Below are 19,195 nucleotides of genomic sequence, written 5' to 3' on the forward strand. Positions count from 1 at the left end.
AGAAGAATCCGGTGCAAATCGCGGGGTGGGCGCGGGTGCAAGTCGAGCGGGGGTCCTTCTACGGCCCGCTGGACATCCTGGTGGTAAAGCGCCAGCTTGCCACCCTGCTGGGACTGGCGTGGTTCAAACCCCTGGGGATCCGGGTGGAAGGGGTGGGGCAAACCCTAACACCCAGGGGGTTCGGGGAGATATGCCAAGAGTTCCCTGACGTGTTCGATGGTTCTCTGGGGAGCTACAAAGGGCCGGCCATCTCCCTACCGCTAGACCCCACGGTCCGGCCGATCCGGCTCAAGGCGAGGAGGGTCCCGTTCGCTTTAAAGCCAAAAATAGAGGCCGAACTAGACCGCCTCACAGCCCAGGGAGTCCTGGAGCCTGTGGACTACGCCACCTGGGAGACCCCCATCGTAACCCCCATCAAGCCAAACGGGGAGGTGCGGATCTGTGCAGACTATAAATGCACGATAAACAAGGCACTGCAGGATAACCCTTACCCAGTGCCGGTGGTAAGCCATGTTCTGGCTGCCCTAGCGGGGTCCAAGATCTTCGGGAAGCTGGACTTGGCACAGGCCTACCAACAGCTCCCGGTAGATGCTAAGACGGCGGAAGCCCAAACGATAGTGACACACGGGGGGGCCTTCAGGGTGAGGAGGCTCCAATTCGGGGTTAGCGTCGCTCCCGGGATCTTCCAGAGTATAATGGACGCTCTCCTGAAAGGGATCCCGGGAGTCCAGCCGTTTTTTGATGACGTGCTAGTCGCCGCCCCGGACCCCGAAGAATTCGGCAACCGCCTAAGAGAGGTACTCCGCCGGTTCCAGGCAGCGGGGCTCAAAGTCAAGAGGGAGAAATGCCTGTTGGGGGTCCCACGGGTGGAGTTCCTGGGGTTCGCCGTAGACGCAGCGGGGATCCACCCAACGGAAGAGAAGACCCGAGCCATTGTGCAAGCGCCAGCCCCCACCTGCAAAGCGGAGCTACAAAGCTTCTTGGGGGTGCTTAACTTTTACCATTCATTTCTCCCCCACAAGGCGGCCCTAGCAGAGCCCCTGCACCGCCTGCTGGACAAAAAAGCCCCTTGGGTTTGGGGCAAACGCCAAGCGGCCGCGTTTCAGGCAGTCAAGGATGTGTTGGTGTCTAATGCGGTGCTCCACCATTTTGACGAGGACCTCCCCGTCATCCTGGCATGCGATGCGTCGCCATACGGGGTGGGAGCAGTCCTGGGGCACCAACTACCCGACGGGAGGGAGGTACCGGTCGCATACTACTCCCGCACACTGACACCAGCCGAGCGCAACTACGCGCAAATAGACAAAGAGGCACTGGCAATCGTGGCGGGGGTCCGCAAGTTCCACGAATATCTGTACGGGCGGAGGTTCACTATTGCCACCGACCACAAGCCTCTCCTAGGCCTGTTGGCCCCTGACCGGCAAACCCCCCAAATTCTCTCACAGCGCGTGTTGAGGTGGAACCAATTCCTCAACTCCTACACGTACACACTGGTGCACAGGGCAGGCAAGGCCATGGGCCACGCGGATGCGCTCAGCCGCTTGCCGCTCCCAGAAGTAGGCCCAGACCCCGCCCCCGCACACCAGGTCATGATGATAGAGAGCCTCCCGGAGCAGCCCCTCCACGCGGCGGAGGTCGCCAAGGCAACACAGAAACACAAAACACTGGCGAGGGTGCTCGACTGGGTGATGAGGGGCTGGCCGGAGGGGAACATGGGGGAAGAATTCAAACCATACACGACCAGGAGGGAGGAACTAGCCGCGCACAAGGGGTGCCTACTATGGGGAAGCAGGGTGGTGGTCCCGCCTCCGCTGCAAAAGCGAGTCCTGGAATCCCTACACGAGACCCATCCCGGCATAGTCCGAATGAAGGCGTTAGCCAGGAGCTACGTCTGGTGGCCGGGAATGAACAGGGAGATTGAGACGTGGGTACGCAGGTGTCAAACGTGTCAGGAGTCAAGGCCTGCGCCCCCCAGCGCCCCCGCCACACGGTGGGAGCCCACCCGGAAGCCCTGGTCGAGGCTCCACATCGATTTTGCGGGGCCATTCCAGGGTCAAATCTTCATGATCATTGTGGACGCCTATTCCAAATGGCTGGAGGTCATTCCCGTAGGGTCCACCTCAGCGGCCGCCGCCATCAAAGCGCTGCGCAGGGTCTTGTGCACACACGGTATTCCGGATACCATAGTCTCAGATAACGGGACAGCATTCACAGCGGCGGACTTCCAAGGGTTCCTCAATAGATACCTGATTAAACACATTCGCTCCGCCCCCTTTCACCCGGCCACCAACGGCCAGGCGGAGCGGATGGTCCTAACAACCAAGGAAGCCTTAAGCCGCATCGTTCAGGGAGACTGGGACCACAGACTAGCTGCGTTCCTTTTCGACAACCGGGTCACCCCCAACCCGGCCACCGGGGTCAGTCCGGCCGAGCTCCTCATGGGGCGCAAACTCATAACACGGCTGGACCGACTACACCCCGACAGGACCGCTGACCCCAGCGGAAGTCCCGAGGTCCGGGACGCGGCAAGGGGGTTCTTCGCAGGCGACCCAGTTTATGCCCGGAACTACGCGAGGGGACCCGAATGGGTGGCGGGCAGAGTGTTACAGTAACGGGGTCCCGCCACTACGACATATCGACCGAGGGGGGCCAGGTCCTACGGCGGCACATCGACCAGCTACGCCGCCGGACGCTGCCCGAGGACCCGGCAGACATAGAGGAGGCGGAGCCAACCAGAGGCCGGCCAGACGAAGCGCCCCCAACGACAGCAGGGCCGCCGCCCGAAGTGCAGGGGCCCACTGAGCCCGACCGGCCCGAGGAACCAAACCCGCCGCCTCTGGCGGCACCACAACCCCCAGACGTGCCCGCCAGGGAAGCACCGCCCCCCCACAGGACCTTCCCAGACGGTCCACCAGGGAGAGCCGACCGCCCGCGTATCTTAAAGACTATGTTCGTTAACTAGGGGGGGGGGAGTGTAATGTATTGGCTGAAATACGCGCCCACGCGCAGAGGCGGCTGGGTACCCCAGGCATCTCTAGCGCGGGGCGCGGAATCCCCGCCTACCACATCACGGCGGGAAGTTTAACAGGCCAGGATTGGCCTGACCTGTACAGGAGGCTGAACCGGGTAATGTACATAAGCGGGGCCCGGCCCGCGTGCTCTCTCTCTTGCAACGTGCTCCTAATAAACTATGTTGCCCTACTCTCGTCTCCGCTTCGAGTACGTTACAACTGTCATGATGAGAATTCAGGTGACTTTCATTCGGAGCTCGTTTCATTCCCAAGTCTCTGTACACCTGGATCTGCCTGAACCCTTGTGGTGCTCCTTGTTCTCCCCTTTATGGATTTGGATGGCTGTTTCCCTGAATTAAACATTTTGAGGCACATCTATGGTTGACAGTTTTGAGCTGGGAATTTCCTGGATATTTGGGGGGTAAAGCCTGAGGGAGGGCGGGGTTTGGTAAAAGGAAGGGCTTCAATGAGTCCACCTTCCAAGGCAGCTATTTTCTCCAAGTGAACCGACCTCTGTCACCCAGAACCCAGTTGTAATGGCAGAGGGAAGAGAAGGTTTTAAACCCCACCCTTCGCTACCTGAAGGAATCTTGGAGTGGCTTACAATCACCTTCCCTTCGTCTCCCCACAATAGCCACCCTGTGAGGTAGGTGGGGCTGAGAGAGCTCTGCGGGAATTGGGATTGACCCAAGGCCATCCAGCTGGTTGCATGTGGAGGAAGGGTGGGTAATCAAACCTGGTTCTCCAGATTTGTTCTTAACCAGATTTGCTCCATTGCTCTTAACCACTATACCACACTTGGAGATCTCCAGTCACTACCTGGAGGCTGGCAACCCTAGCACAGCTCAGTCTTAACCCCTACGAACAAAGTTTACTTTTAGTGAGAAAAAAATGTTACAGCTTGGTGTAGTGGTTAAGTGTGTGGACTCTTATCTGGGAGAACCAGGTTTGATTCCCCACTCCTCCACTTGCAGCTGCTGGAATGACTTTGGGTTAGCCTTAGCTCTGGCAAGAGTTGCCCTTAAAAGGGCAGCTTCTAGGAGAGCTCTCTCAGCCCCACCCACCTCACAGGGTGTCTGTTGTGGGGGAAGAAGATGAAGGAGATTGTGAGCTGCTCTGAGACTCTGATTCAGAGAGAAGGGTGGGATATAAATCTACGGTCTTCTTCTTCTTCCTTTCCCTCTCCAACCCCAAAATTTTGCATGAATTACTTATTTTGGCATGCCTCCCCATTGAAAGCAGGTCAATAGAAAGCACTGACTCATGCTGGACACAACAGTCAACCTCCTCTTGAGATAATTCTTCTGCATCTCTGTAATTGATGGAATTGCTTTGTTCAATCACACTTTATGTAAGGATATAGCAGAACTACACACACACCTTGCACAAAACGAACGCTGAATAAATGAACTGTGCAGACACATAGAAGGTAGCTTCCATTATAGATAAGATTTCTAGACCCAGAAGGAATCTCTAATTAATTAATTTCTCTCTCATGGTTACTAGTAGCTCTCTCCTGACCAGCACGTAATTCGGGGATAAATGCCTTGACACAACTCAAACATTTAAAAAGGGGGGGGGAGCAACAAGTACATGGTCGTTACTCTAATGAATGTTTTAAAATGTTTACTTCATGTCAACAAAGAGGGAGGGAAAACCTCCCCCAGTGCCATGGTTAACCCAGAATCTAATAAAAGGCGGTCAACCCTTATAGCAAAGCATTTTTGGCTGAAAGAGCCTACAACAGTAGCAACCAAGAACGTTCAGAATGTCTCGTTGTGGGAAAGCAGCATTGACTCAGTGGGAGCCAAAGCTCTGTGCAAGAGGTTTGACGTCATTGGAAAAACGGGAGGGAAAAAGGGTAAGGAGGGTTCAGCGCAACCGCTGCAGACAGCGAAGGCAAAGCACAAGAAAGAAAAGGGTGGAGAGGCTGGGTGGAAGGAGAAATCCCCACTGCGGGAGAACTTTCTGCAGAGAAATTCCTCCCCACCCAGGTGTTTTGAAGGGGAAGCATCCTCAGTTCAAGGCAGAAGAGCTAGCACCAGCACATTTGCAATGACAAAGCATTTATCTCTTACAACATCATCCGGGAACAATGATGTTTAGCATGGCAGTAGGTGAAGGCGAATTTAGAACACAGTCCCCTTTCCCGTTGCCCCACTAGGAAAGAGAACTGGTCAGATTATAAATCAGCATTTCAAAACCTTGTTCAATTAAAAAAAAATAATGAGATGAAAGGATGAAAGCATACGCCTTTAAAAAAAGTAAAATAGTTTCTAAAAAATGGGGAGAGGAGAAAATCTATTCATCAGCATTATTAGGGATCTGCAGAATTCACTGCCGCTGGATGACAGCATCTTTAAAAGTTTAGATGCTGTCATCCAGCGGCAGTGAATTCTGCAGATTCCTAATAATGCTTTAAAAGTTTAGATAGGTTCATGGAGGAAATGCTTATCAGTGTCCACTGACCACAAAAGAAACATCCACAAGAGCCAGCAAAGCTCTGAATCCCAGTGCTAGGAGGCAACATAGGGAAAGGCCTTGGCCTCTGTGCCCTGTTTGCTGGCCCTCCAGGACATCTTGTTGATCACTCTGAGGAACAGGTTCCTGGATTAGACAGACCACTGGTGCTTTAGACAGCATGCATTATGCACAGGAATGCATGGATTTCTTTTAGGATGCCTAGGCATATTGCCTTGCTAACAGGGCCGAATTAAACCCTGTGGAGGCCTCTAGGCAGTCAAAATCTTGGGGGGCCCCTTGTGAATTCTCAAAGTTGGAGCACCCGCCCCGCTGCCTGTGGCCCCTGCTGCAGCCTGCAGGCCCCTTCTCAAAAAGCCCTTTGACAAAACTGAGGGGGAGAGGCAGAGAGAAGCAAACTTGGTGATGATGCCAGCAGCAACTGCACCAGGCAAGTTGGGCAATGAGCAGCTCAATTGCTGGCTGCATGTGCAGCTTGGGAGGGCTGCAAGCAGGGGGGGAACCAGGGAGGGAGCCGGCCTGGGGCCCCTAAAGGTGTGGGAACCCATAGGCCAGTGCCTGCTTGGGCTCTGCTTACGAATGACGTATCCTCCTGGACGAGACCAAAGATCCATCCCACCCAGCACTCTGTTGCCAGCAGCAGCCAGCCAGACACAACCAGGAAGGTTACAAGCAGGATGCGGAGGAAAGCACAACCTTCCTATTTGTCCCAAGCAGCTGCAGCTCAGAGGTCTACAGTCTCTAAAGCAAGAAGGCTCCATTTAGCTCCACTGACCCATAATAGTAGCCACTCCCACACCTTGTGATAGTGAATTCTAAACACTGTGTGAAAAATTAGTACATTTTCCCCTCTGCACTTTCATAATCCTGGCTGACTGTAAACATGGCCTAAATGTTCTTTGCCTGCTAAATTAGAACAAAATTTAAACTTAAAAAAACCCCAACTATTTTGAACACTTGCTATTTCGAGAAGTTAAGAGGCAATATAAAATACAGTCTGACGGCAGTAACATCATGGATTTAAAAACAACTCCCCCCCCCCACCCCAAAAAAGCAATTATCTACCATCTGGCCAACCATGGATTATCTGACAACACACACACACACGCTAAATTATTAGATACAGAATAAGTCTCAGTGCCTGTTTTACAATATGTTATTTATGTATTCATCCTATTTTAAGGCTAGATTTATTGTATCAGTTTGTCAGCCTTTAATGCCAAGTCATGGTGTTTTTGTAATTCAGCAGTCTTGGCTGCAATCAGACGTGCTGCTTCCATGCACGGAAAATCAGGGGGGCTGCCACATGTGCAATGGTGTAGCCCTTGAAGCACTTCAAAACCCTATTGTGTCGGATCAGGGATACATCTGCTTAGCCAACTTTTTTTTTTTGCAAGAGGATGTTGTTTTACTCACTCTGGTGCCGGTTTTGACAACAGTGGATGAAATTCTGGTTTAAATGATAACCATAGTGAGAGAGAAAAGATGACGTTTGAGCTGGTAGCTGCAGCAGCTTCATCCATACCTCAGAAGCTCCCAGTCCATTTTTTAGCATAAGGGGATCAGCTCGGACTGGCAGCAGCTCTCCTGTCGGTCAAGAGAAGGGTCTTTTGCAACACCCCCCTGCTGCCAGAGACCCTCCAAGCTGAAGTTAGGAGGTTCAGCACACAAAACTCGACCCCTGAAGCCCACCCCAGGGGCACTCCACCAGCACAATCTGTTCTCCTCAGCTTTAACAGGGTGATACATTCTTATGGGGCGAGAGCCCTTTCTCCCTGCCATGTTCAATTCTGTTTGTATAGGAATGAGATAGTATGGAGGAGTGTTCAGTCATATGGGGCAGCCTAGAGACACCTCAGTGAGAGAACTAGGCCTAAGGCAACGCCTTCTGCAGCACGCGTGGGCATCATTTTAAACCCCACCCCCCTTCAGAGTGATTGTTTAAGTCATAGCCAGGTTTAAATCAATTGGTTAATTAATTGAAATTCATGTCATCAACTTTAAAGATGCCTTTAACTGGGCTGCAGGCCCAACCATTGCCACACAATAAGATTGTCAATGTAAAATCAATCAGATGCTACACAATTTGTTCGAAATCAATTCAGATACCTTCAATCCAGCAAGCAATGGAGGTAACCAGGTTTTTTGTTGTGTTTTTTTTAAAAGCAGGAACACACAGGAACGCAGTTCTGGCTGGCTTGGTGCCAAGGGGTGTGGCCTAATATGCAAATGATGCCCTGCTGGGCTTTTTCTACAAAAAAGTTCTGTGTGAAAAATGGTGGTGCCAGAGGGAGTGGCCTAATATGCAAATGAGTTCCTGCTGGGCTTTTTCTACAAAAAACGCCTTGGAAGTAACTATTCAGGTACCTTGCTCAGGGTTCTTTTTTCCCCTTCTAGTTTTACTGCATTTAGTCCTGTTTATGAAGAGACGCAAAGGATTTTAAGAACATCACATGTAAGATTTCAGATCTTGTCTTTTGATCTTTGTAAACTCCATCTTCAAATCTGTGAGACTTTCTCAGCATATTACAAGAAGCAAAGGTCAACCTTAACACATTTCAGAGTTTCACTGGGACACCTAACCTGCCTTTGCCTTCCTTTAGGGCAATGGGTTCTCAGGTTCTCTTTGTAGCACCTGCAATCGACCCCCGCCTTTCTTGATTAATGATTCTTTTTGCTAAACTGTATCTTCCTGTTTCTTCACACACACACGAACACAAAAGCTTATTAAACTTACTAAATGTAGGGGAAATAAATTGAAGTCACCTACATGCCAATGAGTTACTTGTCTGCAGAGCTTTTGTTGTAGAAAAAGCCCAGCAGGAACTCATTCTCATATTAGGCCACACACCCCTAGCTCCAAAAAAGCCCTGTGTGATGTGGTCCTAAGCGTTTGCCACTAAGAAGCATAGATAAATCTCTGGCCCGAATGCTAATGCAACTGAATCTTAGGCACATTTACTGGAATACAAGGCCAACTGTGCTTAATGGGGCTTACTCCCCAGTGAACATGAATATTACAGGCTTGTTTTAAATTTACACACTGTGAATGCACAAATTTTTATGGGACTTTCCCCCATGTCGGCCTATTTAAAAAGAATCGCAGCCCGCTTCACCTATCTTGTGCGTCATAAAGCAGCACGGATGGTCGCTTCCTAGGAGAAATGCTCAGGAGTGCAGCTTATACCAGAGGCCTTTCCTGTACTATCCCCTCCCGGTCTTGTTTTATTGCAGTTATACGTTTTAGCAGGTCACCCTAAACCCTCTGTATTTCATGAAAGGAGCTTTGCCTCTTGAAAACTTAAACCCTGAAAATCTTGTTGGTCTCTTCCCTTTTTCCTTTTTCACCCTTAGAAGTTCATCGATTCACAAATCTTAAGCCACAGAAGACACTTATTGCTTTTTTTTGTTTAAATGCAAGGACTAAAAGGACTGAGGCAAATTTTGCAATTTCAAGAGCACTCTTAGCATCCTTGAGCAAAAGAGCCAGGGTTTCTAATGCACTGCTGGACTCACTCCTAGCTACCCTAAGCCCACTGGGCAATAAGAAGATACGTAGTTTAAACTACAGACCAGCTAGGCTGAATTAAGTTAATTACATTTGCATCCACATTCTAGATCCAGAGTGGCGCAGCAGACAGAGTCCTGGATTCAAATCCTCACCAAGCATCTATAAAACTGCTACATGCTAAGGTGTGCTGTCCATCTTGTTAGTGTCATCTCCTACTATTTGCAGCACACTATCTCCAGTGCTTCAAGCACACAAGGGTCTTTTTCTCAACACCAACCACCAGAGATCTTTTGAACTGCCCGTGCCAGGGTCTGAACCCGCTGCCCTTTGCACGTGAGCACATGAGGCGTCAGCCCTGCCAGTGAGGCACGGCCCCTCTATCAAAACACCCACAACCAGCTGCGCAGAACGTTCTCTCCCTTGCAAGAAGAGGGCCTGCTCACAAAAACTCATACCCAGAATTAAACTTTGTTGGTCTTAAAAGTGCACCAGGACTCGAACTTTGTTCTGTTGCTTCAGATCAACACAGTTACTGCCTACCTGACTCCATCTTACAAGAGTGTTGTAAGGCGAAAATAGAGAAGGAAGCCATCTATGCTCCCATGAGCATCTTAAAGAGAAAGATTAAGATAAAAACGCAGCCAAATAAATAGTAAGTAATTAAGTCCTACCAAAAATCAACAGGACTTGCCTTATCTTACACCTGACAGAGTTATGCAACTCTTTTTTAAAGATGTTTTTGCACTACAGTTTAACTGGGTATTGGACAGTAAATCCTTGCCTAGGAGCTCACATCGCTGTTTTCATGTTTTTACACTTTCTTCATGGGAAACCTTATCCCCAATAGTTTGTCCTTCAAGAACTAAAAGGCAAAAATCACCCTTTGTCTTAGCCTGGCTTTTGATTCCCCTGATTCTAAACACATTTGTTTGGAAATTATACAGGCTGGTTTACTTGGAACATCCTATGTCTCGATTGTTACCATATGAGATCTTCTTCTCCATCAGGACACCACCCAATAAAATTACTAGCTTCATCTTCGTAAAAAAATAAAAATAAAAACCCCCAAGGCTCTTAAATTTACTTAGAATTACAACTGCATCCCCCTCCTCTCCATTAATCATTTCCTTGCATATCCCGTTCCCATTTCATACACCAACACCCACAAATCCTTGTTCACAAGGCCAACCCATGATACTTTCTGTAAATCACAGCCTCAAGCCAATGTTCCTATCAGCTCTGTCTCTTCTTAGAAAGAGGGCTGAAAATAAACTCATACAAACAAACTTGTAAAAATCAAAGAGATTAGATGGAACTTCAGTTAACCAGCAAGGTTGCTGGCAGTTTACAGTATCTGCACACACTGTGGCAGCCTGGCCAATACAGGCCCAAGGGTGTTCGAGTGTATTCCCAAGCAGTCTTATTTGACATGTATGCTGAACTCCTCTCTTGGAGCACAGGTCCCCAAAAGCCAGAGAGAAGGGGAAAGGATAAAAATCTAAAAAGTCTGTTTCAGTTTGTTCCAAAGGGTTTCTTCCATCTGCCTTTTTCATGGAAGAAACCCACACACAGGTCACCGACCAGGCCCGTCTAAAACCAACTCACCAGGGGCTGGCGTCTTGTTTGGTATGCCAATAAAGCCACATCTCAGTGGTTCCACCAGCTTCCCACCCTTCCCCGAATGCCTCGATTTTAAGGGGGAAATTACCTTAACACCGGACCTGCCGGCCTGAGTCTCCACTTCCATGCGGTTGCGGTCCCGCTTGTCCTTCTTGGAGGGGTTCGTCCTTAACTTGTAGGTGGAGGTGTTGGAGGATTTAATGAATAATCCAGGGACAGGGTGGCCTTGCTGTTGCTGTGAGGAGTTCGAGTCCTCAGGCTCTTTGTTGCTGTGGTAGACCACCCTGCTGTCCGAGATATGGATGCTGGGAGCGCAGCCCATGGCTGGCTTTCTGTGCTGCTGAAGGCAACTTCTCCCCCGCCCTTTTCCACTGGGGGGGGGGGGGAATTTGTTCCCAGACTGCTTTCCTTAACAGTTTGTATCCCCTTCCTGGGCCCCACTCCACATGGTCAGCTCTCTCGTCCACATCCCTCTCTCAGAAGAAACATGGTGGGCACAGGTGTGTGTTGGGGGCAGGGGGGCTCCTTCACTACCACTTCAGTGGCCCCTCCAAGGACAAAAATGGGCTTTTTTGATCAGCCTCAGCAAACTGGGGCTTTAAAGTCACAGTGGGAGGGAGGTCATATGGGAATCAAGAGTTCCAACAACTTCATATTTGGGGAGGGGGGGATATTCCTAGTTGGAAGATGGAGCAGAGGGAGGGATCTCAACTCCCCCCCCCGGGGGTCTTCGCTGGTTAACAAGAGGTCAGATCCATGAGCTTTTCTGATGGGACCATCTCTTCTCAGCTTAAAAAAACAACCTCCAAACTAGAAAGCACATTTCCCCCCCTTATGTGCCTTTGTTATAAAATACAATCCAACTGAAGGGGGCAAGGCGGGGTCTCCTCCTCCTGCCCCCCAAGCCCCCACCCCTTGCCTTGTGCACCCCACAGTTCCTCCTCCCCCCCCCCAAACTTCCTCGGAGATTCGCACAGATGCAGGTTCCAGCGGGGGTCTTCCTGCCCAGAGGGGAGAGATTCCCAGTCCTCCGGCTCAAGCGCCCGTCCGACTCATGTCCCCGGCCTCTTCCACCGCCCGGCAGCCACAGCCATTCACACGTCCCTGCCCCTCGTTGTCGAGCGAAGCTTCAGAAGGAAGCGGGTTTCTTCTTGCTTGCTTGCTTTCCCCTTCTACCCTCCGGAAAGAAGGTCTTTTCTCCAGGAAACGCCTGCCATCCAACGCGCAGCGATCTCCCCCCCCCCCCGCCCCACTCCACTCACCCGGAAAATAAAATAAAACCAGAGGGGGAGAGGCTGCTCCCCAAAGCTAGCGCATCCTCCTCGCCAAGGAAGACAGATCGCCGGTGAAAGCAGCCTAGGCACCTTCACGCCCGAGGTCCTCTCGGCGACAGAGCCCCGACCGGCCAGGCGAAGCGCCGCTGCAGGAAGGGGGCACCACCGGCCGCCCCAAAGTTTAGCAGGCGCTTCTGCCGCCAGTGGCCGCCGCCGCCTCCATCGCCCTCAAACGTGGGCGCTTCGCTGTGTCACCGGCGCCGGGCGATGCCAATTCCGGGCACAGCCGAGAGCCGGAGGAGGGAGAGCGAGCGAGAGATCCCCGGCGGCGGCGGCGGCAGCCCTGCGCGGAACGCAGAAAATGGCGAGCGGACTTTCTAATTCCCCGGCGCTGGGTGGCGACTGCTGACTTGGGGCCGGCGCCTCTTCCCCGCAGCGGAGTCTGGGTCTCCTTCGCGCAGCGCTCCGGGGCTCCGAAAGCTTCGCTGCCTTCTTGCACCGCTCGCCTCTCCTGCAAGCGGCCAGGCTCTTCCCCCCGCTCCTCCTCCTCCTCCCCGCCTTGCACGACCTTCCCCTTCTCAGCCTCTCCCCCCGCAAAGAAAAAGGCGAGGAGGCGAAGAGGGGGGAAGATCTGCCGCCCCGGAGTTTGACAGCCCGGCAGGCGCAGCAGCAGCGGTGGCGGCGGCGCAGCCAATAAAAGCCCCCGCCGGCGCTGACCTCCAGCCTTTACTGGCGTCAATGCAAATGAACGGCGAGGGCCAATCTGCGGCGGAGGAGCCAACTTCAAACTGCACCAGCCGCCACCGCCGCCACTCCTCCTTCTCCTGCCGCCGCTGCCGCTTCTGCTCGCCCGCGCCCTGCCCTGCCCTGCCCTGCTGCTGCCCAGGCCGAAAGCGGCCGGTCCGGAGGCTCCCCATGCCCGGCCCGGCGCTGCAGCGTTGCGCACCGCGGAGGCCGCGAGAGCGTCGGGGTTGCCTGGAGTAAGTAAGCCCCGTGGCCTCTCGGCCCCTCCGGCGGGCCTTGCTGGAATCGGGAGGTACAGCACAGGCTAGGAACCTTCCGCTGCTTTCGAAGTCAGCCCGGAGAGAACAGAGACGAGTGGCCCGCAGGGCTGTAGCCAGGATTCAGGGCCCCCCCTTTCTCATCCACTGTGGGGCTTGCCACTTCTCAGAAGCTTTCTGGGGTAGGGGCAAAAGCTGGAGGCTCTGAAAATGGCCAAGTCAAGGCAGCCAACCCTAAAACTTTGGAGTCAAAAAGGGACTGCACCTGCCCATTAAGTCTTCTCTACTGAAATCCGCCTGGCCTATACTGACCTGGGGAGACTCTCCAGGGTGTCTGGCAGAGGAGTTCTCAGCTTCCCCTGCTGAATGATCCCTCTAGCTTAGGGGTGTCAAACATGCCTCCCAGGGGCTGAATCAGGCTCCCCAGCAACTGGCTGTCTTTTGCTTCCTTCTCCCTCTCTCTTGCTTCCTTCTGCATCACAGCTTGCTTTGCAAGGCTTGCAAGAGCTACAGAAAGAAGCCTCTATTTTCTCCATTGGCTGAGGCTCCTCCCTTAGGGAGGAAGGGGGGAGGGATAGCTTGCTTTGCCAGGCTCTCTCAATTGCATAGCAGAGCTACTGAGCCAAGCCTCTCTTCCTTCTATTGGCTGAGGCTCCTCCCCCTCCTGGTCCCCTGGGGAAGGAAGGAAAGAGCAGGAGCTTCCTTTGCCCAGTTCCCTGGATCCCGTGGGATGAGAGAGGTACAAAGAAAGCACCTTTAAGACCAACAAGTGCTAATGTTTTACTTAAAAAAAATTAATTGTGTTTGTCTGGCTGCTAACAGACCAGCACTTTGGGCCGACCCAGAGACGCCTCTGGAGGCAACCCAAAAATACCCTCCACACGCAAACATCTGGCGGGCATCCTGATTCCGTACTCACCCGTCCAGCGAAAGGATTCCTGCTTCACCCGCCTCAGAAAGGCACCATGGCAGAAGTGGTGCCTTTTCACTGGGGCACCTCCGAGGCGACTTCCGGCCATCTGGAAGGCTCAGAAGCGCCTGAAGAGTGCCCGGGGAGCCGCGAACGGGACGCATGAGCATTCTAGATGCTCTCCTGGCACCCACGGCCCACCCCTTTCTGCAAGCACCATCCGGAAGCTTTGGGCGCTCTATTTCCAGCCAGCTATGTTCGGCCGTCTGTTATCAGCCTCTGTGTCCGTTTTAAAGTTTCTATCTCTGCTCCCTAATCTTAAATAGGTCCACACATGGCCCAGCCCGACACCGAGCAGCCCAACAAAGTCTCCTTTATGTCAGACCCAGCCCTCATAACAGATGAGTTCGACACTCCTGCTCTAGCTGGAGGTGCCAAGTAGTATCTCGTACATGGCTTTTGTCAAAATTTGATTTGATGGGTCTGACAGTCAAGATTTGATGGGTCTGACTGTCAGGCAATGCTTCATTGAAGTCTTTTTGCTTTATGAATGTATTCAATCCATGCTTACTAACATCATCACTAAATAAAATGCTACATTACTAACCTATGTGCCCTGCAAGAAAGGAAGGAGGGGTGGGAATGGAGGCTGCCAAAACTCCAGAGGCCAGTAGGGCCTTTGAAGTGCAAAACGCTCAGCTAGCCGCCCTGGCGCCTCCCAAGCAAAGCAAGGACATCAACAGGAGGGAGAATGTAACCATCTCCGGTGGGAGATAAGCTGGCGTGTGAAAGTGTTACTTGCAGGAGCAACTGTAGTTTTATTATGAGAAGTAGTTTAAAGCCCAAAGCCTTTGAAGTGTATACATAAATGCCAATGGTTCAAGCTATCTGTAATCAGTTTCAATGAATCCATGTAGAGAGTAACATTGTTGTAATCAATAAATGAAACTTAGTTTTTAACAAAGACAAGTCTGATCATTTTGAAACTTCAATGAACTCTTTGCTGACACTGACCAGAAGTCCCGCCTTCCTGGCTCCCTCCAGGCTCCCCCCTCTCACCTGGGACTGTCAGGGGTGGGTGGAGCCATCCCCAGGGGCCTGGAGAGGGGGCTGCTGGGAAGGAGGAGGAGGCAATATGCTACAGTGGTTTTTTCATTAGGTTAAAAATTGTTTGGTGCAAACTGTATTTTTGTGGTCTGTGCTTTTTTGCAATGGAAATGGAAAAGGAGATCCCTATTATACAGTTTAAACTTGTGCTTTTATACAATGTGGGGAAAATGTTTGGTGTGCTTTGCAGCACTATTTGAAAAGGACTGAAATAAAAAATTCCTGGAGATTCTCCAGGCCTCTCCTGGAGAATGTTTGCTGGGGCTTCCAGCAAGCCCCACAACGGGTCCCAATGGTTCCCCACAAGGAACAGTGCCCTTTTTAAAAAGCAAAGCTGCGGCATGTTTTTTTGTGAGAGAGTTTCAATGGCATTGGCCTGCTTTTTTAATGGTTACGCTTTAATGGCATCGTTTGTAATGGTTGCAATGGTTTTGTTGTGTTATCTTAGCCGTAAGCTGCCTCGAGTAGGACTCTGAAAAGGTGGCGTATACATTTTGTAAACACTTAATTAAACTGTAGAACAAAGCAGGAGTCCAGTAGCACCTTTAAGACCAACAAAGCTTTATCCAGAATGTAAGCTTTTGTGTGCATGCATACTTCTCCAGGGACTAGCCCCGTGGCACAGAGTGATAAAGCTGCAGTACTGCAGTGAAACTCTCTGCTCACCCCCTGAGTTCGATCCTGGTGGAAGCTGGGTTCAGGTAGCTGGCTCCAGGTTGACTCAGCCTTCCATCCTTCCAAGGTTGGTAAAATGAGAACTCAGCTTGCTGGGGGGAAAGTGTAGATGACTGGGGAAGGCAATGGCAAATCACCCCGTAAAAAATCTGCCATGAAAATGTCGTGATGCGACATCACCCCAGAGTCGGAAACGACTGGTGCTTGAACAGGGGACTACCTTTTTCTCTTCTTCTTCAGACAATGGGATGGGGTACAGTGAGCAGAGCTGCTTATAGCTGGTAGGCAGTGGTTTAGAATGCAAAGTGGTACACGGTTAGAATCCAATAGCAAAATAGTGAAATTAACAAATTGAAAGAGCATTTGGTCTGGACAGCATTTGCGTGGGAAACCAATAAAACAGTAACATGACAGAATGGGAGAATGAGGTAATAAATGTCTGTTAATTCCTCTATTGCTAGCAAGTTTGGGTTAAAATTTGGTGTAGTGGTTAAGTGTGCGGACTCTTATCTGGGAGAACCGGGTTTGAGGAGCCAGTTTGGTGTAGTGGTTAAGTGTGTGGACTGTTATCTAGGAGAACTGGGTTTGATTCCCCACTCCTCCATTTGCACCTGCTAAAATGGCCTTGGGTCAGCCATAGCTCTGGTAGAGGTTGTCCTTAAAAGGGCAGCTGCTGCGAGAGCCCTCTCCAGCCCCACCCACCAGCCCCAGACAGGGTGTCTGTTGTGGGGGAGGAAGGTAAAGGAGATTGTGAGCTGCTCTGAGACTCTGAAATTTGGAGTGGAGGACGGGATATAAATCCAATATCATCATCATCACTTGCAGCTGCTAGAATGGTCTTGGGTGAGCTATAGCTCTCGCAGAGTTGTTCGGAAAAGGGCAGCTTCTGGGAGAGCTCTCTCAGCCCCACCCACCTCATAGGGTATCTGATGTGGGGGAAGAAGATAAGGGAGATTGTAAGTGCTCTGAGTCTCTGATTCAGAGAGAAAGGTGGGATATAAATAAATTAAAACGAGGGCATTTCTTTCCCAGAGGTTTTTCTTGTCCACCTGATTTACTTTTTAACATGTAACTTTTTCTCCTCTCCTCTAGGGTGAATGGATGCCTAGGAAGGATGGTTTGGGTTCATCTGAACTGCTGTGTAGAAGAGGGGAAACACTTTTATGGAGAGGCTGAGAAATGTCGCTGCTGCTGAAATGATCTCTTCTTGTAAAGGAAGCTTTCTGCTTCTTCGTCTTGTACTCTTTCTCAAGATCAGAAAATAGTGATGGTGTGATTTTATATTTTAGCTCAAGCTGTTAGTATTTGTGGTTCCAAAGTACCATTTGATTACCCAGAGAATAATAACCAAAGGCTGCTAGTCGTGCCATCTTAGACAGAGTTAGACCCTTCTGATTTCTTTCTTTTCAACATTTCTTCCACCTTCAGACGGGGATATAAGGATTCAGAGGTCTCCATTCCCTTTTGACTCTTGAAGGCTCATGCCCCCCAAATCTTGTTGGTCTCTATGATGCCACTGGGTTTCAACCTGGCTGTGAACATGGGTCTCAGCTGGTCCAGAGACAACATTCTGTCCACTGACTTTGGGGCCAGACATGGGCAAGTACATTTTCATCTCCTGTAATAACTTGAGGGGAATGAAAAATCTGACTTGACAATGAAGATGATAATTGAAATGATTTTCAGATCATGTTTGTAGAGCAGGAGTCCCCAACCCCCGGGTCATGGACCGGTCCCGGTCTGTGGCCCGTTAGCAACCGGGCCATGAGTTGTATAATTATTTCATTACATATTACAATGTAATAATAGAAATAAAGTGCATGACTGTATCATCTCAAAACCATCGCCCCCCCCCCCCTCCCTGGTCCGTGGAAAAATTTTCTTCCACAAAACCGGTCCCTGGTGCCAAAAAGGTTGGGGACCGCTGTTGTAGAGGGACTCTCTCTGGGTTATTTAATGTTGGAATTTGATGGCATTTTTACTTTTACAGTTTGTACTCCGGTGGCGTATTAGTTGGGAAAACATTGGGATCTTTAGGGGACTGTTAGACTCCTGAGCAATACCTAGTTCTTGCCACTTCTGCTCTCTTTGGTGGGGGGGGGGAGCATTTAACGCTTCACTACAAATGATAGCAGTTGCATACTGTTCTTGTAGCATTGTTTCCCCTTACTTTTTAAAAGCATGTTACACCTGCTTTTGATTCTAAATTGGCTGCTTTGCTCACCCCAAACATATTTGCTCTGAGTTTGTCTAAACTATAATTATACAGGTCATTGTCGCAAGGAATGTAACCACGAGTATCTATCGCTAATCAAAATACTGAGGGAGGAGGTAATAAGACTCAGGCAATCCAGGCTGAATTCAGGGGGTGCTTCTACTTACTACTGAAGATACAGGATATGGATTTTTTTTTAAAAGCTGGCAGGACTCTTGTGTCTTTAGGTGTTATAGGATCAAACAAAAACATATCCAGTGAAGCCTTCCCCAAAGATATGATCTGTACCATTGCCCCAATTTCTTCAGACTTTTTCCCAGGGCTTTTTTTTGTAGAAAAAGCCCAGTAGGGATTCATTTGCATATCAGGCCACACCCCTGATGTCACCATTGTTTCACACAAGGCTTTTTCTAAGATCAGCATATTACACCACACCCCCTGACACCAAGCTAGCCAGAACTGAGTTCCTGCTTAAAAACAAAAACAGCACCCCCGTCCCACTTTTTCCAGAAACTAAACGTGTGCATCACATCCAAGATCTGTTCTGATCTATGGTTCATTTTCTCCAGCTTATTTACAGAGAGGGCTAAAGCATGTAGTAGAGCTTCTGCTTCAATTCCCAAGATTTCCAGTCAGAAGGATTAGGTAGTATGTGATGGGAAAGACCTCCACCAGAGACCGTGAAGAGTTGCTGCTCATCAGACAAGGCTGATCTTGATGGACCAAGCATCTAAGGCAGCTTCATGTATGTTCATTAATTTCTTTTCACACAGCTGGCAAATTATTCAGGAAAATAACTATGCAGCCATGCAACAGTGGGCTTAGCGGATGTATGTGAGCCACCCTGAGCCTGCTTGCGGGATAAGGCGGGGTATAGATCTATATAAATCTAAAATAAATCTAAAAATTAAATTAAATATATGTGAGCAGAACATTGGTGGACATGAATACTGCAACATTACTGATGAACTTATGTTAGTCTTCAGTTGCCTCCTTAGCAACTAATTTGCTGCTAAAATCGGGCCATGTTTTATGTGGAAGTACAATGAATATGATGTATATGGTTTAGAAAAGTGCGTGTGTATATGTAAGGAGCATCCATTGAGTCAAAGCTGCTGCCAGCATCGTAGGAGGATGTGTGGGGTGGAACCTCCTGATGCTCTGTGATTGGACCCAGCCCTGTGGCAGTCATTTTTCAATTGATCCTATTTCCCCCATGGCAACCATTTTGTTGGATCACCTTCTACCTGTTTTCAAAATTCCAGAAGTATCCCCTGGTTTAACAAGGCTGCTCCCCTTCAAATTAATACCGCTTAGCATTTTCACAGTGATTTCAGTGTAGCCTTTCACGTATATAATCACAGTAATCCTTACAACAGTCCAGTGAGGT

At 50.2% G+C, this 19,195-nt stretch overlaps 1 protein-coding gene across 1 annotated transcript in view; it reads right to left on the reverse strand.

Annotated features, from left to right (window-relative positions):
- PDE8A (phosphodiesterase 8A) overlaps positions 1–11,131 on the reverse strand; it is a 213,336-nt gene extending 202,205 nt beyond the window's left edge. Inside the window, exon 1 of the mRNA XM_060260067.1 lies at positions 10,712–11,131. Coding sequence (XP_060116050.1) covers positions 10,712–10,945 — 234 coding nt within the window. The 5' untranslated portion in view covers positions 10,946–11,131. The remainder of the gene's footprint in view (positions 1–10,711) is intronic.
- Between the last annotated feature and the right edge of the window lie 8,064 nt (positions 11,132–19,195).

This window comes from Heteronotia binoei, chromosome 19, assembly GCF_032191835.1.
Source record: "Heteronotia binoei isolate CCM8104 ecotype False Entrance Well chromosome 19, APGP_CSIRO_Hbin_v1, whole genome shotgun sequence".
In the NCBI taxonomy this organism is placed as follows: domain Eukaryota; kingdom Metazoa; phylum Chordata; class Lepidosauria; order Squamata; family Gekkonidae; genus Heteronotia; species Heteronotia binoei.